The sequence below is a fragment of the Sinocyclocheilus grahami genome, unplaced genomic scaffold (genome assembly GCF_001515645.1).
Source record: "Sinocyclocheilus grahami isolate Dianchi unplaced genomic scaffold, SAMN03320097.WGS_v1.1 scaffold36.1, whole genome shotgun sequence".
Taxonomy (NCBI): Eukaryota; Metazoa; Chordata; class Actinopteri; order Cypriniformes; family Cyprinidae; genus Sinocyclocheilus; species Sinocyclocheilus grahami.
Genome location: NW_015505215.1, coordinates 561,344 through 583,748, shown reverse-complemented (window position 1 = coordinate 583,748; position 22,405 = coordinate 561,344). Strand labels below are relative to the sequence as shown.

The 22,405-nt window shown below is 39.1% G+C and overlaps 2 protein-coding genes across 2 annotated transcripts in view; one reads left to right on the top strand and one right to left on the bottom strand.

The window, feature by feature from the left end:
- LOC107581536 (histone-lysine N-methyltransferase SETD2-like) overlaps nucleotides 1-13,834 on the bottom strand; it is a 34,412-nt gene extending 20,578 nt beyond the window's left edge. Inside the window, exons 1-8 of the mRNA XM_016267112.1 lie at nucleotides 13,241-13,834; nucleotides 7,598-7,721; nucleotides 6,381-6,402; nucleotides 2,974-6,248; nucleotides 873-1,520; nucleotides 584-715; nucleotides 277-405; nucleotides 69-192 (exon numbers count right to left, since the gene is read on the bottom strand). Of these exons, the coding sequence (XP_016122598.1) occupies nucleotides 69-192; nucleotides 277-405; nucleotides 584-715; nucleotides 873-1,520; nucleotides 2,974-6,248; nucleotides 6,381-6,402; nucleotides 7,598-7,626 (4,359 nt within the window). The 5' untranslated portion in view covers nucleotides 7,627-7,721; nucleotides 13,241-13,834. The remainder of the gene's footprint in view (nucleotides 1-68; nucleotides 193-276; nucleotides 406-583; nucleotides 716-872; nucleotides 1,521-2,973; nucleotides 6,249-6,380; nucleotides 6,403-7,597; nucleotides 7,722-13,240) is intronic.
- Nucleotides 13,835-17,601: 3,767 nt separating this feature from the next.
- On the top strand, nucleotides 17,602-21,895 carry LOC107581533 (RNA-binding protein 12B-like). Its single transcript, XM_016267109.1, has 2 exons — nucleotides 17,602-17,798; nucleotides 19,610-21,895. Exon 2 carries the CDS (start codon nucleotides 19,632-19,634, stop codon nucleotides 21,537-21,539), a length of 1,908 nt encoding a protein of 635 aa, XP_016122595.1. The 5' UTR covers nucleotides 17,602-17,798; nucleotides 19,610-19,631; the 3' UTR covers nucleotides 21,540-21,895.
- The last annotated feature ends 510 nt before the right edge of the window (nucleotides 21,896-22,405 follow it).

The following is a 22,405-nucleotide window of genomic DNA, read 5'->3' as shown; positions in this document are numbered from 1 at the left end:
CCTAACTTAATTCATCAAAGTCAGCAACACTTCAAATTCTCATTTCTGCACTAATTCCACAGACTCACCTCATTATTTTTCAGAGCCATGAAATAATAGTGAATGTTCTTGTTTCGCGCATACTCCTTCACCCGTGCCTTAAATTCCCGGTGATCCAAAACTTCTCCACAGTATTCTAAAACAAAGGTGTTCCTGCAAAAAAACAGATGACTTAACATAAAAGACATAAAGAACATATGGAATAAGCACTTGTTAGCTGAAGCAAATAGTACTTACGGCTGTAGGTCTTTGGCTGCTCGTAAGCCCCAGCCTTTGCTTTCAGTCAAAATTACCTCAAAGTATGCATGCTGCTTCATTTGAAATCGCCTATTGGAGCAGTATGCTCCATTCAAACACCGGGAAGAGCTTGAAAGAACAAGAAAAAGAGGAGAAAAAATTTGCCCTCAATGTTTTTACTGCAAATTGCTGTAATCTGCCAGTAATATAAACTCAACAAGTAACGTAAACATGATAACTATAGTCTCTCACTACAGATTCTCTCTGCTGTAAAGCAAATACTATGATGTAGTAGCAGGATATTTACCACTCAATCATCAGCAAGCGATTGAGGCAATCCTCCCCACATGCCATCATTCCCCGGGAGCGCTCTTCCCTTGAGAGGATAGCACACTCACACTGCATTCGCTTGATGTCTCGATGAGACTTATTCTTCTTGCTGTAAGGACAGAGAACAGATTTTATGGGCTTTATGAAAGATCAAATTAAACGAACAAATGAACATTTAGAAATAAGTGCATTCAAAAAGCAGAGTGTGGCACTGCCAATGCAAAAGAACATTGATTAAATTTCCAGGGATAAAAATATATACTTACCGTTCTGTCAGATACACATTTTCTTCGATGAGGTCAAAGTAGTGTGGCATTTTTTTCTGCTTTGCCTTTTCCCTCCACACAGCTGGATCCTGGAACTCTTTCAGACTGAGCAGTGGGCGCTCCACATCTTGAATTTGGTGGAAAGATTCCTTACTCTCTTTCACAACCTTTGAGCTCTCATCCAAACACTCTTTTTTACTGGTCAGACCGGCCTCTGCCTCATTATCCGATTCAGATTCAAACTCAGGACGTCTCTTCTTTGGTGGACCCCTTCCTCGATGAGGCTTTTTGTTGTGTTCTCTGGGAGCTTCCGAGGTGTTCTGACTTTCTGTGGTGAAGCTGCAATTGCTACTTATCTCATGGGCTTGAACAAATGGGGATGATCCTGGAAGATCAGCAGACAGGATAGATCCTTGTTTGATCCCTCCTACCCTGTCATCATCATGATCATTGGTCAAAGAGTCTGGATGGATCTGGTTAATTGAATCATGATAATGAAAAGGCACATGTGCGTTGACTGGTCTGTTGGTTTCAGAGATGGCAGGCTGAGCCAATGGACCTGGTCTGTGACCACTATCAAACAGAGCAATTCCTGGTTGAGGCAAGTGTTCAGTGCCATGACTGCTGTCCGGTTGCTGAAATGTGCTGCTGGGCTGTTCTGACTGGATAAAGTCCCAGGCTAAACCATAACCCTTCCCACTGTTGAAGTCAGTGGAGTCCCCATAGTGCTGCTTTCCTCCTTTCCTTCCATTCCAGCTATCTGGTCTATCATGGTATTGATGGTGATCCGATTCAGGTCGCATGCAAGTCTTTTCAAAACTCAGAAGTGATGCTTGGTTTATCTGGACGCTATTTGGACTTTCTTGGGCACCCCGGTTCTTGTCCACAAGAGCACTGGTAGCCTCCGAATGGCTGGTGCTGTCAACCATGTTACTCTGCGATTGGTAGGAGACACATTTAATATCTGGACTTGGCATTGCAGCTTGTGCACTGGCCTTAAAAAGTGCAGCTGATGATTCCTCAAGCTTTGACTGATTGTTAAAGCCACAACCAAATTCCCTATTAATGCTTTCATGTGAATCAGTCTGTTGCTGTCCAGAAATCACTGAGTCATTCAAGTAATTCGTCTTAAGAGCAATGGTTGAATTTTTTGGCACAACCACCACAGAGTGCAGCCGCTTTAAGGAAACACGCCCATCATCTGATTCGGAGTCCGATTCTTCACTCTCACTGTCCTCACTGTGGCATTTACCATCGTGGTTTAAGGAATCAGAGTTTCGAGTTTCAGGCTTTAGTTTGTCTACATTGATTTTCTCTTTACTGCCAGAACTGCAATTAAGGGGAAGATCACTAACAACAGGGGCACTTGTTGATTGAGGAACTTCAACAGTCTGATTTAGAAGTTCACCATGAGTATGTTGGGTTGCAAGGTCAGATGCGTCTCGTATTTGTCCTTCTACAGATTTTTCAGATGGTACTTCAGAGCCCGGTTTCTGTGTGCAAGATTCATCAGGGGTAGTATCATTGTTGAACTCTATTGTTTTTGCCGAAATGACCTTTTCCACATCTGGATTCACTATTTTCATAGGGCTTTGATTTTCTGAAGTGCCTTGACCAACAATATCCCATCGGGATTTTTTAGCACTACCATCCTTTTTCAAAATCCCACTAATGGGTTGTTCAGGATTCACATAATGCTGCTCAGAATCTTTTTCACAGAGTTGAGCACTCTGTGTGATGGGCATACTGGCTTTACTAATGGTTAGTGATAGCCCATCTAATTTAGTGTTTAATTTCAAGCATCCTCCAGGTGGTAATTCTTTCACAGAAAGAGGGTCTGCCAGTGATCCTACTGAATCCTGATCGGGAGTGTGGCCTACACAAAATGAGTCAGTCAGTCCTTCTGCCAGAGCTTTACTTTGGATTGGAATCTCATTTTTCATTCCAGGTTTATCAGTGGAACTTCTAACTTCAAGACTTCTACTTGTCATGGATTCCTTCAATCTATCAGTTGTCTTGTGACTCTCAGGAACATTTGTGCACTTTCCCTCTTGGTTTGGAGGTTGGTTCTCAGTTTGTTGATTTGTTTTGAACAAATTAACTGGGCTGTTCTGACTGGATAAAGTCCCAGGCTAAGCCATAACCCTTCCCACTGTTGAAATCAGTGGAGTCCCCATAGTGCTGCTTTCCTCCTTTCCTTCCATTCCAGCTATCTGGTCTATCATGGTATTGATGGTGATCCGATTCAGGTCGCATGCAAGTCTTTTCAAAACTCAGAAGTGATGCTTGGTTTATCTGGACGCTATTTGGACTTTCTTGGGCACCCCGGTTCTTGTCCACAAGAGCACTGGTAGCCTCCGAATGGCTGGTGCTGTCAACCATGTTACTCTGCGATTGGTAGGAGACACATTTAATATCTGGACTTGGCATTGCAGCTTGTGCACTGGCCTTAAAAAGTGCTGATGATTCCTCAAGCTTTGACTGATTGTTAAAGCCACAACCAAATTCCCTATTAATGCTTTCATGTGAATCAGTCTGTTGCTGTCCAGAAATCACTGAGTCATTCAAGTAATTCGTCTTAAGAGCAATGGTTGAATTTTTTGGCACAACCACCACAGAGTGCAGCCGCTTTAAGGAAACACGCCCATCATCTGATTCGGAGTCCGATTCTTCACTCTCACTGTCCTCACTGTGGCATTTACCATCGTGGTTTAAGGAATCAGAGTTTCGAGTTTCAGGCTTTAGTTTGTCTACATTGATTTTCTCTTTACTGCCAGAACTGCAATTAAGGGGAAGATCACTAACAACAGGGGCACTTGTTGATTGAGGAACTTCAACAGTCTGATTTAGAAGTTCACCATGAGTATGTTGGGTTGCAAGGTCAGATGCGTCTCGTATTTGTCCTTCTACAGATTTTTCAGATGGTACTTCAGAGCCCGGTTTCTGTGTGCAAGATTCATCAGGGGTAGTATCATTGTTGAACTCTATTGTTTTTGCCGAAATGACCTTTTCCACATCTGGATTCACTATTTTCATAGGGCTTTGATTTTCTGAAGTGCCTTGACCAACAATATCCCATCGGGATTTTTTAGCACTACCATCCTTTTTCAAAATCCCACTAATGGGTTGTTCAGGATTCACATAATGCTGCTCAGAATCTTTTTCACAGAGTTGAGCACTCTGTGTGATGGGCATACTGGCTTTACTAATGGTTAGTGATAGCCCATCTAATTTAGTGTTTAATTTCAAGCATCCTCCAGGTGGTAATTCTTTCACAGAAAGAGGGTCTGCCAGTGATCCTACTGAATCCTGATCGGGAGTGTGGCCTACACAAAATGAGTCAGTCAGTCCTTCTGCCAGAGCTTTACTTTGGATTGGAATCTCATTTTTCATTCCAGGTTTATCAGTGGAACTTCTAACTTCAAGACTTCTACTTGTCATGGATTCCTTCAATCTATCAGTTGTCTTGTGACTCTCAGGAACATTTGTGCACTTTCCCTCTTGGTTTGGAGGTTGGTTCTCAGTTTGTTGATTTGTTTTGAACAAATTAACTTTGTGCGTAGCTTCATGCATCTGTTGAGAAGTGCATTTAGATTTAGGCAGAGAAGAGTTGTCATCAATTTTGCTGCATTCCTTCAGAGGCGTAACTGGGCTGGGGTCTAACTGTGACTGCTTTGTGTTATTACTTAACCTGTCTTTTGATTGTCTCTCTGTTCCAGTAACATTATTTAAAGTCTTGTGATCTGCTGAATCAGTTTTTTTGGAAGATGAAGTCCCAGACACAGATGACCTGTCTGATCCTTGTAACTGACGTTTTTTTCTGTGCTCCTCATCAGAGTCAGAGCTGTTTTTATGGACCTTTTTCTCAGATGTTCGGGATGAGGTAGCTGGGTTAGAATGTGAGGTTTTAGCATTAATCTCAGATTTAGAGTGGGCACTGGAGTTCCTGTGAACTGCTTCTGCTTCAGGAGAGCTCTTTCTATTGGATTCAGAGTCACCAGCTTTTAAATGAGATCGCTCTGATTTTGAATGCTGTGTTCTTTTGTCTGACTCAGATGATCGAGAACAATCTGTGGGTTTTGAGTCCCTGTGGGATCTGGAGTGAGTGGATGATTTTGAGTCTTTTTGTGAGCTAGAGTAAGTGGAGGATCGACTTGAGTCACTACCTCGAGTCCTTGTCCGCCGGTGGTCATCCTCCGAGTCAGAACTGTCACGAGACCTGCCATCGGTTCGTGAACGTGAGCTTCTCCTTTCACGATGAGGAGAACTTCTATGAAACCTCCGCTCAGAATCATGGTAATGTGACCTATCTGACCTTGATGGTCTCGCACTCCTGGACCTTTCAGACCTGGAATATGAACTAGTTCGACAGCCTCGAGATCTAGACCGTGACCGACTTTTGGTCCTCCTTCTGTCTCTGTCAGAACGAGAAGATCTTGATGATGTGTGCCTGGAGTCACGCTCAGATTTTGAACGACTCAACCCCTTTTCATCTTCTTTCCTATCAGGCCTGGATTTTTCTAACTCCTTAGTTTTGGAATTAGAGGATCTTTTCACTTCGTTACTCTGGCATTCAGAGTCCATTTTATTTCTACGGTCACTAGACTTCTGGCTAGACGATGTTCGGATTGAATCCCCATCAGACTCCGAACCTGGAAGCGTGCTATCTGATCGAGGCTGGGATTTTCTGTTTTCCTCATGCTCAGAAATAATGGAAGAATCCATATCTCCCTTCCCAATATGGGAAGAAACAGGACCTTTAAGGCATGAGTCTAATTTCTCCTGAGGGTTTTCCTCTTTGATCACTTTTTCAGAGGAACTATTGATGACAGAGTTCTTGTGACACTGTTGCAATGAGGTTTCAGTTTCAACCTTGGCTGAAGAACTAATTTTGTCTGACTCAGGTGGGACTACTGGCTCCGAAATCTCTGCTGAGGCAGTGCTGACAATGGAGTTATCCTCAACAACAGTAACGCTGAGAATCTGTTTCTTAAAATGCATCTTTCCAAGAACATGTTTTGATTTGAGAGGGAAGGATACCGGGGTGGGTGCTGTCTGGGTCTCCCCAACTGCTGTAGTATTTGTATCCACATTTTTGGATTCATCACTCTGTCCTGCTAGATCTGGAGTAGATACAGGTCCAGCTTGCAGTGCAGAAGAATGTTCACTTGCAGATTTCTCCGGGCTTGCTGGGGCTAGAAATACATTTTGACGTGGTTTCTTTGTCTGTGTGAAGCTGAAGGAGACCTTTTGTCGACCCTGTTCCTCAAGGTTTACCTTCACCTTGGTTCTTTTAGGCAGAAGATGGTTTGTCAATACAACCCTAGGTGCAAGGCCTTTGAATATGACTTGCTTCGGGAGGTTTTCAACCTTAATCTAGTAATATAAAAAAAAATTATAATACAATTAGTATTTTATGATTTTATGTGTATGTGCATAACATGTTTCATGTTGTTTATGTACATATACTGAAACAAAAATTGCAAGATATATGAATTCTACACCTACCGAACAATCTTTCACATCTTCCCTGTTGTCATAAAAGAATAGCATGAAAAGAAAAAAGCAGAACATTAGTCTATTGAAATTAAAATCTCATTACAAGGAAAGTTAAAAAACCTGCTGTGAAAATAACACCACTCTTTTATCCAAAAGCCAAGGACTAATTGTTAAAAAAAGTATATGAAACACAATGTAGCCCTATATAGTTCATTCACATCACTTCCTATTTTTGAAGTCACTTCATGTAATAAACAACTGACACAATTTCGACAACAAATAAGCTGACTGTTTTCTAGTTCTCATAAAACCTATATGAAGCTACACAGCAACAACTAGGTTACATGTTCCTCTGAGACTCCTTTTATCCATCTGACCTTCATAATGGAGTCACCCTACAATGATAGTAGTAGTAATGGGAGGGGATTCTCATGCCATTCATATCTGTCAGATAGGCAATATTTTAATCTACCATGACCCTATTTATCTATCTAAGTATATAATAGAATTTTGATGTGACCCACTTTAGCCATTCTAATGCAACAGTGATATCTCTAAAATGATATCCCTAATGACACTCACTAGTAGCATAAAATAAACTCAAATATCAAGCATGCAAAATAACATTTAATGCAAAGGCTCAAATACTGAACACTGCATAAAAAACACATTTGTCCAAGTTCAAGCAAGTCCAGCACATTAACATGAATAACTAAAGAACTGTTTATTCTGACCACAAATTCTTGGTTGAAAACTTGGTCTGAATACAAATTTTCCTCGAATAACAAATTATATTGTGACAAAATGTTGTGGTATCTCAGTTTTATTTTAAAATAACTTTAAACTGCAGAGTGCAAGGTGAAACGCAAAAAGGTTTTAAAATCTTTTAAGCCTACATATAATATATGCAAGCACTTGGTTATCTAAAATCCCTCAATAGTGCAAAACCAAATTTAGCCCGGGACTGGAGAAGCAGGATTAGCATGGCAGGGAAGCATGGTTTAACATTCTTGCATAACGTCCGTTGACATAAAGAGCTAAAGATGTATTGGCCCATAACAAATTGGACATTAAATTCTGCAATTCAAGTTATGAAGAACACTACTGCATAGACTCTGTTACAACAACAGCCAAAAGTGAAAGTCGTTTAAATTAACATTCTGCTGGCAGTTTAAGCAAATGCTATTGCACCATATTCCACTCAATAGCCACACTTGAGAGAGTACCTGAGCTCTTGATTCAACAGAGCATCCATTTTGAGTCAGAGCTGATGCTGAGCAGCTTGAAGAAAGCTACAACACTTCGGGCAAACCAACTCAGAGTAGTATGCTCTCTGATACGGTGTCGCACCTATGGAGAAGAGACAGCATAACTGCATTCAGGCAATGTCGATTCCATGACACAAATATATTTGTCCACTGTATTTGTAATTATTTGTCTATAGATGAAGACTTCAGGTTTCTCATTGCTAAAAGTTAACAATTTTGTAGAATCTCACAGATACACCACTGGAAGTGTTACATTTATTTTTATAAGAACGTTACTGTGTTTTTGCTGTCTAGGCCAGTGGCTCTCAACTTGTGGGTCACAAAAACAGGTAACAAGTTTGTTTTGATCTGGGGTGCGTTTCCCAAAAACAACTATGGTCGCAAGTTCCATCATTGCCAATAGAGTTCAATGGAACTAATGACCATAGTAGCTAACAAGGCTTTTGGGAAAAGCAGCACAGGTCGAGGACAATATTAAAGTTGAAGTGAAACAGACCGAGTCAGAACTGTCACGAGACCTGCCATCGGTTCGTGAACGTGAGCTTCTCCTTTCACGATGAGGAGAACTTCTATGAAACCTCCGCTCAGAATCATGGTAATGTGACCTATCTGACCTTGATGGTCTCGCACTCCTGGACCTTTCAGACCTGGAATATGAACTAGTTCGACAGCCTCGAGCTCTAGACCGTGACCGACTTTTGGTCCTCCTTCTGTCTCTGTCAGAACGAGAAGATCTTGATGATGTGTGCCTGGAGTCACGCTCAGATTTTGAACGACTCAACCCCTTTTCATCTTCTTTCCTATCAGGCCTGGATTTTTCTAACTCCTTAGTTTTGGAATTAGAGGATCTTTTCGCTTCGTTACTCTGGCATTCAGAGTCCATTTTATTTCTACGGTCACTAGACTTCTGGCTAGACGATGTTCGGATTGAATCCCCATCAGACTCCGAACCTGGAAGCGTGCTATCTGATTGAGGCTGGGATTTTCTGTTTTCCTCATGCTCAGAAATAATGGAAGAATCCATATCTCCCTTCCCAATATGGGAAGAAACAGGACCTTTAAGGCATGAGTCTAATTTCTCCTGAGGGTTTTCCTCTTTGATCACTTTTTCAGAGGAACTATTGATGACAGAGTTCTTGTGACACTGTTGCAATGAGGTTTCAGTTTCAACCTTGGCTGAAGAACTAATTTTGTCTGACTCAGATGGGACTACTGGCTCCGAAATCTCTGCTGAGGCAGTGCTGACAATGGAGTTATCCTCAACAACAGTAACGCTGAGAATCTGTTTCTTAAAATGCATCTTTCCAAGAACATGTTTTGATTTGAGAGGGAAGGATACCGGGGTGGGTGCTGTCTGGGTCTCCCCAACTGCTGTAGTATTTGTATCCACATTTTTGGATTCATCACTCTGTCCTGCTAGATCTGGAGTAGATACAGGTCCAGCTTGCAGTGCAGAAGAATGTTCACTTGCAGATTTCTCCGGGCTTGCTGGGGCTAGAAATACATTTTGACGTGGTTTCTTTGTCTGTGTGAAGCTGAAGGAGACCTTTTGTCGACCCTGTTCCTCAAGGTTTACCTTCACCTTGGTTCTTTTAGGCAGAAGATGGTTTGTCAATACAACCCTAGGTGCAAGGCCTTTGAATATGACTTGCTTCGGGAGGTTTTCAACCTTAATCTAGTAATATAAAAAAAAATTATAATACAATTAGTATTTTATGATTTTATGTGTATGTGCATAACATGTTTCATGTTGTTTATGTACATATACTGAAACAAAAATTGCAAGATATATGAATTCTACACCTACCGAACAATCTTTCACATCTTCCCTGTTGTCATAAAAGAATAGCATGAAAAGAAAAAAGCAGAACATTAGTCTATTGAAATTAAAATCTCATTACAAGGAAAGTTAAAAAACCTGCTGTGAAAATAACACCACTCTTTCATCCAATAGCTAAGGACTAATAGTTAAAAAAGTCTATGAAACACAATATAGTCCTAGTTCAAATTTACTTCCTAGTTTTGAAGTCACTTCATATAATAAACCATTGACACACTTTCAACAACAAATAAGCAAACTATTTGCTAGTTCTCATAAAACCTAAATGAAGCTACCAAGCAACAACTAGGTTACATGTTCCTCTGAGACTCCTTTTCTTCATCTAACCTTAATGGAGTTACCCTACAATGATAGTAGTAAAATTGGAAGGGGTTTCTCATGCCATTCATATCTGTCAGATAGGCAATATTTTAATCTACTATGACCCTATTTAATATTTTTTTAGTCATGGCACCATCAAGAATGAAGTATATAATAGAATTTTGATGTCACCCACTTTAGCCATTCTAAAGCAACAATGATATATCTAAAATTATATCCCTAATGACACTCACTAGTAGCATAAAATAAACTCAAATAGCAAGCATGTGAAATCAAATTTCATGTGCTTTTTACAGTATAGAACGATATCTACCTGCTGCCATCAGAGCAAGTGTAATTGCTGCATTCACGTGCTCCTCGGATGCTCTCATTCACGAATTGTGCTTTTAAGTCGGAATGTGAAAACAACACGGACACTCGCGTTACTACAAAGATGTGTTGGATTTTTATTATTAGAGCTTTCTGACTTGCGTTCGTGAATTTTCTCAGTTGGGAAATTATTTTTCACGTGCGGTGCGCCTGTGATCCTTACGTCTATTTCGGAGAACCAGATCACAAATATTTCAATCGATCGCTCAAGCATAGGTGGCACCGAAATGAGGCACAAAAATCTGCGTTCTGATTCGGTTCTAGTACATACCGGTCACATGGGTATATGGCCCCGGGTTTCGGTACCCAACACTAAGCTGCAGAGTGCAAGGTGAAATGCAAAAGGCTTTTAAGTCTACATACAATATATGCAAGCACTCGGTTTATCTAAAATCCCTCAATAGTGCAAAACCAAATTTAGCCCGGAACTGGAGAAGCAGGATTAGTATTGCAGGGTAGTGTGGCTTAACATTCTTGCATACTGTCCATTGACATAAGGAGCTAAAGATATATTGGTCCATGACAAATTGGACATTGAATTCAAGTTATGTTCACTGAAGCTCAATTGAAGAACACTACTGCAAAGAAGACTACTGTTCCAACAACAGCCAAAAGTGAAAGTTATTTAAATTAACATTCTACTGGCAGTTTAAGCAAATGCTATATAGCACCCTATTCCACTCAACAGCCATACTTGAGAGCGTACCTGAGCTCTTGATTCAACAGAGCATCCATTTTGAGGCAGAGCTGATGCTGAGCAGCTTGAAGGAAGCTGCAACACTGGGGCAAACCAACTCAGAGTAGTATGCTCTCTGATACGATGTCACACCTATGGAGAAGAGACAGCATAACTGCATTCAGGCAATGAAGATTATATGATACAAATATATTTGTCCACTTTATTTGTACATATTTGTCTATTGATGAAGACGTCAGATGTTTCATTGTTAAAAGGTCAACATTTTGTAGAACTCCACAGCTACACCACTGGAAGTGCTTTAATTCTTATAAGAAGGTTACTGTGTTTTTGCTGTCTAGGCCAGTGGCTCTCAACCAGTGGGTCACAAAAACGGGTCACAAGTCTGTTTTGATCTGGTGGAGAACAATGCTAAATTTGCAGTGAAACGGAAGTAGTTATAAATCTTTTTCTACTTGCTCCTATATTGCGACAACTGAATATAACAAAAATAAAGGGGGGAACTTGGTTCCATACATTGATTGTTGATTGGATTTTGCACTGAAAAATGGAGGCAGATGAATGCAAGCTTGCAGGGGTGGGTTTAAGTGCTCTAAATGATTGGAGAAGTCCTGCATATGCTACCAGAGAAATGTCTGTCATTTTCACCAAAACATCCAGTTATGACATTTTGATTAAAACAGCGAAGTAAAAAAAATGTAAATGAATGGATGAATTGTTTACAATAAGATCTATAATATGTATTTAGAAAATAAATAGTGAATCTTCATGCTGACTTTCAGATAGGGATGCACGATATATCGGCCACCATATCGGTATCGGCCCATATCGGCTCATTTTTTCTGTTATCGGTATCGGCCTGATAAGAAAATTTGGCCGATATCTTAAAGCCGATAAATAATGCATTAATGAAACTAACTATATAACTGTGCATGATGGAGGCTATAAAAGAAATAGGCTTACTAACATTTTATAAGGGAAACGCTTCATTTTGCTAATGATGTCAAATCAAACTTTACAGTATTCTGCTGTAAATTCATCCATCATTTGATTATTAATAGGACTAATAGTAATACAATATTTGGCCTGGTATTTGGCCCATGTTTCAGGCTGGTAAATTGTGTAATTTATGCATTTGCTAAATGATATTCAGCTCATATTCAGCTTACTTGTCATATGAATCATTTTGCATTTTACTTGGCTTATGCAGTTAAAGATGATATTCATTCATTTCAATGTTTGGTTTTTCAAAACACTTTGTTTTTAAGGATTTAAAATATTTTGCTAATAATAATAATAATAAGGCGTACATTTGCTGCTTTTCAAAACGAGAATTTTGTTGAAATGGTCATCTGTAACATTAGGCTTGCAGCAGCACATAGAAGTAAAGTGGAGGGAACAGCACTTGTCTGCCTCAGCAGGACAAACAGCCTTTTGTCTCAAGTTTAAACACATAATATCAGCTTGGTGATCTGACATAAAAGAGTAACACATGATTGTCTAGTCTATTATGTCTTAATAGTAAAAGCTTGATAGTTGATCTTATAATAAAACGATGTTTAAGATCGAGTTGTTTCGGCAAAGTGGACGGAAAATGTTTGAACACTGCAGATGAGCTAACGTTATCTCGCGCATGTGGGTGACATTTGTTTGCACAACATAGCAGTATTTTGTCTACAGTTGTCTCGGTTCTGTTATTGCCGTGGATGACAAGAACAACACAACGTCAACAACTCAACTCAGGTTCTCTAGCAGCACGGCCTTCGGTTCGTCACCAGTACCTCCAGCACTGACTGCTTGGTTCATAATGGCAACGCGCAGATCCTCTGGCCCTGAAAAGCGGGCAGCTGAAAAATTTACCTCGTGGATTTGAGGCCTACATGGAGGCCTCGCTCCATCTGATTTCACTTGTGTTTCCAGAAAATATAACAAGATAAACATTGACATTACAGTACTCCCTAAAATATTTGAGACATCCTGTGATTTTCTAAAAACAATTTTTTTTTAAAGGAAATGTATTTCCATTTACTGATCGGTCCCTGCTTGTAGTAGTTCCCTTTGGCTAACTGCAAAGTCAAACTGTCGCTCTGGTCACCTTTTGAGACGTCTATGATAGGTTATTTTTTTATGTCCCAACCCATTTACGATATATTTTTCTCTAAAAATCTTATTTCACGGCTTGAGTTGTGGTTTATGCTCTGAAACCATGAAAACGGGTCACTGTAAACGGTGGGTTAGCAAGTTAGCTCAATGGCTAATAGCTCAAACTAGGTAGCTCAATGGCTAACTGGTTAAAATCTGTAGTGCATGTAAGGTTCGCATTAGGTATGTTTTGTGTGCCAAAACAAACGCATAGCAGCTATAAAGTACTCACTTCTTATACTTCTCCAGTTCGGTTAAGCACTCCATCTTGTAGGACAATGATGGCAACCTCTTTCACTTGATTTTTTCCTAAACATCCAGCAGAACAGACGTCAAATCCACACGGGGCAACAAACTGCTCTCGAAAACACAATTCACCTGGTGCTAGATAGCATACAGCTAGATCCAAATGTTTGCATTTAATGCTTGGTCCACGGTGATAAAATAAATACTCATTAGATGACTCCTCTGTACTGTTTTATCGGTACGAAGCAGGCTGTGGAAGGCACCATCCTTTTTGGCTCACGGCGTAACGTTAACGTTAGTAGGGCTGCCTCAGATGATCTGGTGGAGTCGATATGCGATGCACCGGTTGCGGCTCCTCCTCTCTCTGCGAGCCACAGCTCATGCCGTGAAGGAGGAGGTCGACATGCATGCGCTGCTCTCCAGAGTGACTGATGACGATCCGATTCTTGTTAAGCTAAGAAATCTTCCATTACAACGGAACGCGGAATAAGATTGTTTAATGTCAGACAACACATGGAAACCTGATGGGCCTTCAGTGGTGTGTGGGATCCCCACCATGAAATCAATTCAGCGAACGCAACTAATCGGGATAAACTGGAAGATAGTTTGTGTATGGCAAGCCGTTTTACCATTTATTTCCAAAAGACTAACTAGTATCTATTTGAATGTTGCTAGTCCTAGAAGTAATCCAATAGTGTATCTGTTCATTTCACCAGAAACTATTCATGACTCATGCGATATTTATCACTTTGGTACTAGTCACTTTCCACATAGTGACAAATGACTTTTCAGTTTTGATTGTAACAAATGCGTTATTTTTTTGCCATTGAATTCAATGTTACTTATACTGCTTCCACTTTACTATAAGCTATTTTTAGGTACTACCAGTACTTCTCTCATTGTAACAGTTAAATAGTTTAGTTAATAATTCAAATGTAGTTTTGAATATCTGTTCCATACTGACTAGTGGCAAAGGAATATTAGTTTCTAATGAATACAGTGAAAAGTTGAACAGGTACCAGTTGCTATTGTATTACTTACTACTAGTCATTTAAAAATAAGTGCTAGTAACGTAAAATACTAAAACCAATTAAATTAAAATGCTAGTTAGTTTTAAGAAATAATGTTAAACAGCTTGTGGTTTATATGGAGATGAGAAGTGTGTATCATGACCTGTTATGCTTTGGATGACTTTTCTCTGAATAATAGTAATTATAATTATTTGTATTATTATTATTGTTATTAACAGATATTTCTCAATCTGTTGTATTCAGCAGTATTTTAATAAAAGATAGATTTCATTAATAGATAGATTTAATTTATATACTACTGATATGCGTGTAGTTTTATGAAAAGCCCTTTCAGTGATTTTGGTATTACCAATTAAACCTGTATGGTTTTTCATTGCTCATATATGAAGTATTTTAAAAGACATTCCGCATCAATTGAAGGACAAATGCTTTGCATAGTGATGCCATAGAGACCACTGATATATAGATAATGTTTAACTAAATGTCTAATTGCATAATAGCAGGTGTGTTTGTTGTTTTCTGTTGTAGACAATGCAGTCAATTTGTTTAGTTACTAATCATATACTTGAAGGCAGGTATTCTAACACAGAATTACTAACAGTCATCTCAAGCCACAGGTATGGTCATTGGCTTTTCTAATAAAAACATGTCTTAAATATTTTAATGGTCGGCACTTTGTCTCTTCTGTGGTCTGTTCATTTCACAACATGGTTAACTTACAACAGTGTGTGGTGAGAGAGTAAGCCGGTAGGTAAACAAAACAAAAACTAAGGATTTACTTAGCAACTTTCTTAACAGTTTCAGCTGAATTGGGGCTGTTAAAAATATTTTTTAAAAAACAATAGCATGGTTATTATTTAGTTGTTTTGGTGTTGATGCAGAAGTATTTGAGCCTTGCTGATCAGGGTATGATTTGTCTGTTATTGCTCAACTTTACATCACTCTTCAGTCAATAGGTCCTGGCTCTCAGCTTAATGAGGACATTTTTGATGAGTTTCCAGTGGCAAACATCCTGACAGTTCCAGGTTGTGTCCCCCTAGTGGATAGAGCCCTCCACAAAACTGTTAACACCCACTGAGCCCACTCTTCCTCTCTTCAAAAGACCCACATTTGATGATTTTTTCGTAATTCTTAACATTTTCTCTCTTCTGCAGGTCCGATGTGGTGTTGCTATCTTCAAATGGCCTTGTCTGTCTAAACCTGATTTGTTTCGTGTTCACAGTGAGAACACTTCCAGATTCACCACAGGTCCCACTTGATGACAGACCTGTATGTGTGGACACAATTAGGGCATTTACTGTATTTTCTTTCTTCTTATGCATTTTATTTATACTTCCTTTTTCAAGATTTCCTAAACTTTTATTTGTGAATATAGTAGCTACCTCAGTACGGTGAGTATAATTATTAGGCAGTGTTGGCAGCTAGCCATGGTGACCAGGACGAATCCTTTATCATGTCTAAAGCCCCACAGAGGTTAAATTGAGGACATCATTGTGTTCAGTGGACCGCTGACTCATTAAACCTTTGTTGTATCTCAGTTTACAGGGATCTGCTCAAAGAACTATTCTGAAATCAGGTTGTTTGTAAATTGCTAGATAACAAGTGTCATTTAGTTGTTATTGTCCCAACTGTGAAAGTAAGCAGGACCGTAACCACCATAGACATTGAGGGGGTAAGTCCCCTGCAATAATTTGATATAGTCAAACTGTCCCCCGATATTCAATATTCTTAATGCTGCTGTACTGCACTCCATTACGTAACACTTTTTGTTGTTAAAGGGATAGTTCACCCAAAAATGAAAATTATGTCATAATTTACTCACCCTCATGTCGTTCCAAACCTGTATGAGTTGCTTTCTTATGTTGAATACAAAATAAGATATTTTGAAGATTGCTGGTAGTCAAACGTTTGGTGGTTGCCATTTACTTCCATAGTATTTTTTTTCCCTACTATAGAAGTCAATGGCAATCACCAACTGTTTTTTTTTGGGTGAACTATCCCTTTAAGATGACAAAACGTTTTAAAAGTTGCATTTTAGGCTGGTCTGTGGTGTCTAGTGTCATCAGTAATATAAAATACTAAATCAACTATTCTATTTAGAATTGTGTTTTGAAAGTTATTTGAACAAGTGTATAACTGATGACAGACAAAACAGCATCCCAATAAAATATTAATCTGAAAGATACATTTATTCTATGAAATACGGGCCTATTATAACTGTATAAACATATTTAGTTGCCCATATTTAATTAAAGATATGTTAACACTATGAATTCAAATGGAATAATTTCAATCAGTTAGCCTTATATGAAGTATTAAATTAACACTAGCAACAACATGCCACTCGGAGCTTTCTGTCATATGGCCATCTTACTCCACTCATTTAATTTACTTAATTTCTCCTCTAATTTTACCTTTTCGCTTAAAAAAAAACTGTGTGTGTGTGTTCAGAATAAATGGGAAAAAAAGTCATTAAATATCTTGAGATTAGATTTTGTGCCGTCATGGTTAAGAGAAGAAATCATAGCTGTATATTATTTGCAAATAGTTTATGAATTGTTTACTTTACAATATTTTAAAGTTTTTACTGTTTACTTTCTTTTTTCCCCTCAAATCCTTTTAAATTCGCATACATAAATAAATAATACTAGTTATTAAGTAGTAATTTCTACGGAAACTGTGTACTGTAAACACATGACACTAAAAAGTTTATATGTAATATTTAAAATATAGTAATAATTAGTGAAATATATAGTTAATAATACAGACAAAAATTCCAAGCTTGTGTAACTGTCCAGAGATTAAAATAAAGGATATCAATAAAAGGCTAAAATTCTTAGGAAAAAAAAAGACAGACATACTGGCCTAAGTACTTATGTGGCATAATGTTTCATTATTATTTCTTTAAAAAAAAAAAGTGAAGCAAATTTGTTTCAAAAGTATATCTACATTGAAAAACTTTTTGAAAGAAAGTGTAATGTAACCAAGATGAAGCCATTTAGTTATGTGACAAGAAAACCAAATTAGAGATATGTGAAGGTCAATAACTCTTTTAAAATACCACATATTTTGACCTTCAGTTTTGTTTAGGTCACATGGAATATATTTGAGCAATTTTACTTGATGGTTACACCATCCATGTGACACATTTAGTTCTATTAAATCAAGATATTCGAAGTTTGTAGTGTATTTTGTAAACATTTCATACCTATTTTTAATTGTATACTTTATTCATAGGAAACTGTACAAAACTGGTCAGACACATTTTTGTCCATTGACTGTTACAGTGTTTCGACTGTCATTTGCGTTTGTCTCCGGGTTTCCGTAGTTCTACAGATGGCGGTGGAGGAGATGCGGATGCTGTAGTTTCTTGCGATTCGTCCTTGCTTCAGATATCACGACAGCGAAATTGTTGTTTAGTCACGGTGGGAATCGGACAGACGATACCGCAGAGCGGCATTAGTTTCTCATTCTTTTATATTTGGAAAGGATTGATAATCTCCTTTGTTTTGTGTAAGTTTGATCAATATCGCGCGCGTCACATTCTGGGCCTCTCAGCTTTAGCATGGCCGATATTACCGAAGACAGCTGCACTCTTCGTTTTCACCGATGTTTTCAGCTATTGCGGAATTGACGGTGGTTTTTAAGTCACGTAGCGTGTGTTATTTGTGTATCAGCGTACATTGTGCTGATTAAAACTGCTGGGTTGGTGGGTTTGCCTGAAATCGCCCATGCTCGTGAATGCTAACGTTAGCTGTTTGATTTGGCGCAGTTTTGCTTCAGAAAGCAAATAGCTCGTGGTTCACCACATATAGCATGTACGCAAGGTTCTACAGACGTGTACATGTTAAAAACAAGTTTGTATTAGTCGCCAGTGTTATGATAAAACCGCATAAAATAAAAAAGGGTGGTACATGTAGCACGGCTTATGCTTTGACTGGATGAGAAAGCGGAAGGCATGTTGAGTTTGTGTGATAATGTTTCTGTGTGGAAATGCGAGCTCAGTCATGCATTGGTTACATAAAAAAGTGCAGCAAAATGGGATATTTCGTTGTAAAGTCGATGGAGGATTCTTTGCTTTTGTTTCCTAAGTGTTTTGCAATTGAAAATACGCCTCGCTTAGTGTTCCCAGTGGATGGTTTCGGTGGCATTGGGACCCCCCCCCCCAAGACTGGATAATTTTTCAAGACTTTTAATATATATATATTTTCTTTTAAACTTTATCTTAAATGGAAATGTATTTTCTACAAGAGAAATTTACAGAAAATAGTTCATTTAATTCTAGACCGTTCAGCTGTAAATGCGTTGTGAGTTTTGTGTGTGTTAATTTGAAGTCAAATGGAAAGTTTGCTCGAGGGTAAACTTTATTTCTGAGTCACATTGTTTGCATTTAAAGCAGTGGTTCCCACCCTTTTTACCCCCAAGGCCCCACATTGTCCAAGAGAATGTATTTCTTTTAAGTACTTCTGCTGTAATGACATAACCATGATTAAACACAATTCAGTGAAACGTTAACTAGGACCTATTTTGTCTATTTTAGAAGTCTAGAAGTCCCAGCTTGTGTTTCTTTGCCGGTCTTGTTCCTTATTCGTTCCTGTCTTTATCCTTCACTGTGCTATCTAAAAAAGGCATAAACTTATGAAAATATTAATAATAATGGTAATCTAGATCCTTTTGCTACAATGAGTTTGCTGAGGCCCCCTTTCTGAGAACCACTGATTTAAAAGCTTTTGTAATTTGTAAAGTTTGTTGTGTTGTTCAGTGTGTTGAACTGTTGTTTTATTATTTGGTTTGATGGCTGTGCAGTTTGCAAGTGGCTATTTGATAAGTTTCTATTGGAGACTGTATATAAAACTATAACAAACAGGATTTAAAAGTACATAGTATTTTACAGTTAGATGCAGTAAGTGTCTTTAAGCTGTATGGATGCTAGTAGCGATATCTGTAATTTCTTGAAATTGCATAATCATTTCTCTCTGATAGTGTGGTCAGCTGTTAAGTTTTAATTGTGAATGGAGTTCATATTACTTGCACATTTGCATGCAGAAACTGAAAGAATTATGTTTAAGGTTGTAAAACTAGTCTTTCCTGTTAATATGCATTTTGTGGAACAAAGTTGTTTTGATGGATCAGAAGACATTATTTGCTCCAGACTGGCTGTTATTGTTAGCAAATTTTTTGGGTGGTGAGAGGTCTGTTTCACTTAACTTTGCAGTTTAACCTTGGTTTGAAAATGATAGTTGGGATCTCATTTGAATATTGTGATATGGAGGCAACAGTTGAGTCAGCGATAACGCTATTATATGTGCCCCTTTTGTGTGCAGGTCCTGTTGTGTGTGCTCCATCATGGCTGTGGTCATCCGATTACAGGGACTCAGAATCACGGCTGGTTCTGAGGACATTCGCAATTTCTTCACTGGGCTCGGAATCCCTGATGGTGGGGTTCATATAATTGGTGGGGAGCTTGAGGAAGCTTTTATAATATTTGCATCTGATGAAGATGCAAGACGAGCGATGACACGCTCGGGAGGCTGCATTAAGGGCTCTCCCGTCAGCTTGCTCCTGAGTAGCAAGTCAGAAATGCAGAGTGTTCTTGAGGAAAGCACTAAAAGGCCTGAGTTAAAAAACAGGGGCATGTACAAGGAGGTTGTCAAAAGTCCTTCTGCGGAACAAGGTCCTCTGCCATTCAGTAAGGACCAGAGAGCAGACATACGAAGGCCGGATCATCAAGAGATGAGGAACAGGCCACCTCTATCTTCGTTCAGTGAGCCACGACACCAGAGAGAAGGGAGCGTGTCAGAGAGAGGTGAACTTTACCTGAAATTGACAGGGATGCCATTCTCTGCGACAAAGGACAACGTCTATACCTTTTTCAGTGGGTTACAGATTGAAGACATTGTGTTTTTGAAAAACCCCAGAGGATTGTTCAACGGCCAGAGTATTGTGCGCTTTGCTACCAAAGTGGATGCAGTCGAAGGTCTAAAGAAGGATCGACAATACATGGGACCGCGGTATATCCAACTAACAAGATGCTCTGAGGAGCAGTGGCTGGCAGAAGGAGGTCTTGTTAGACCGGACAGTCGGAAAAGAGCGTCCTTAGATCGAGCGAGATCTCGATCTCCCATTTCCTACAAGTCAAGATCACGATCGCCTTCTCATGAAGAATACTGCGTCATGTTTGAGAACTTGCCTTACATGGTTGAAAAGAGAGATTTGAGGGTGTTACTTCATCCGGTTTCTCTGAAAGATGATCCGATTATTATCTTTGCCCAAAAAAAGGATGATAGGACCAAATCGGCTGTTGTGGTGTTTAGAAATCTTACAGACTATTGTGCTGGCTTGGCTCATAATAAGCAAATGTTGATGAACAAGGTAGTGTACGTGTCGCCCATCTCCAAGGAGAAAATGGTCACCATGTTGGAATCGTCTGTTGACGTGCGAGATGAGGGAAAAGGGTTGAGACGCTCCGCAGAAGCGGCCCAGTCTCAACGAAACAATCCTGACTCGCAGTTGAGGTGTCTCTATGTGCGCAATCTCCCATTTGATGTTCGTAAGGTGGAGATCATGGACTTCTTTCATGGATTTCCACTGTCAGAGGATAGGGTTGTCTTATTGCGGGACGAAAGAGGAGCTGGGCTCGGTGAGGCTTTGGTGATCTTCCCATCTGAGAAGGAGGCCATGACGGGACAGTCCCTAAACGGACAGAGGTTTCTTGGATCCGAAGTCATGCTTAAGTGCATAACGATGGGCCAGATGCAGAAGTTTGGCGTGAATGACCAGTTGATGGATATCCCGCAAGAAAATAACTTTCAGAGAACCGAAATTTACAAAGATGGTCCTTGTTTTTCAAACACCCAGATGCCTCAAGATGATTGTGAGATGCAGCCTAATTTGCGCCCGGGTTATGGAGGTCGTGATCGCTTTGAGCCTAATTTTGGCCACAATGATGCATTTGGGCCGGGACCGGATGGTAATGGACGTCAGTGTTACGGATCACCTGACCAACAACTTGACGGTCCGACTTGTCTTAAATTGGTCAATCTACCCTCTCAGATAAAGATTGATGAGATTTATGACTTCTTCTATGGATACAGAGTGATTCCAGGTTCTGCCTCATTGCTGTATGATAGAAATGGAGCTCCCAGACGTTCAGCAACGGTAGCATTCGAAACCCACAGAGAGGCACTCACTGCTCTTCAAGAATTAAATGGACGACCAATTGGCACCAGGAAAATTCAGATTTTGCTTGTGTAGATATGCTTTTGGACTACAGTGTTGATGAAACTGGTGTTTTTTTTGCTTGCTTTTCCTAAACCTGCAGATTAAATACTGCTTTAATTTAGATTCATACTTTATATGTTGATTATTCAAAAATTATGCATTTGTATGCACGTTAATGACAGTATCTAGACTCCGTATTACTTGTGCTGTAAAATGTTTTCCCCCTCAGAGTAATGACTAAAATTTGAGATTTTACTAAACATATTTGTCAACAATATATTTTGTTTTCAGATAAAATCAGATTTAAAAGAATCTTCTTAACATTGTGGAATTGTAATTTTCTTCCTGTATCCAGATAAATGTCAATTCATGTTAAATGCTATTAAATTCATCTGCTACTTCTGATTTCTTTCTCAGGGTTCTTTTTTTCTTGCAGTGGTTCACAATGGGTTTCTTGACCAGTTGATTCGGTTTCATGGTCAATCCTATAATGATATTGTGATGCATTTTCAACAAGTCTATCTTAATAATTGCAAAAATAATTGCCAGTTACCTCGATTACCAATATAATCTATAGAAGTAGCAGCCAATGCAGCAAAAAAAAATAAAAGCACATTTTTCTGACAGCCTACTGGAAAAACAGGATTTGCATTGTTTTATTTACTTGCGTGCACACACACACACATATGCACACATATATGCGTGTGTGTGTATATATATATATATATATATGTATACACACACACAGTACGGTCATGGTGCAAAAGTCTTAGGCCATTAGTATTTTCACCAAAAAAATAATGATAATAATGGTTTTAAGTCAGTTATTTATATCTTTTGCTGTAGTGTGTCAGTAGGAAATATCAGTTTACATTTCCAAACATTCCTTTTGCCATTAA

What these genes read in the sequence shown, in the direction of transcription:
- LOC107581533 (XM_016267109.1), top strand. Translation starts at nt 19,632, where the DNA reads ATGGCTGTGGTCATCCGATTACAGGGACTCAGAATCACGGCTGGTTCT.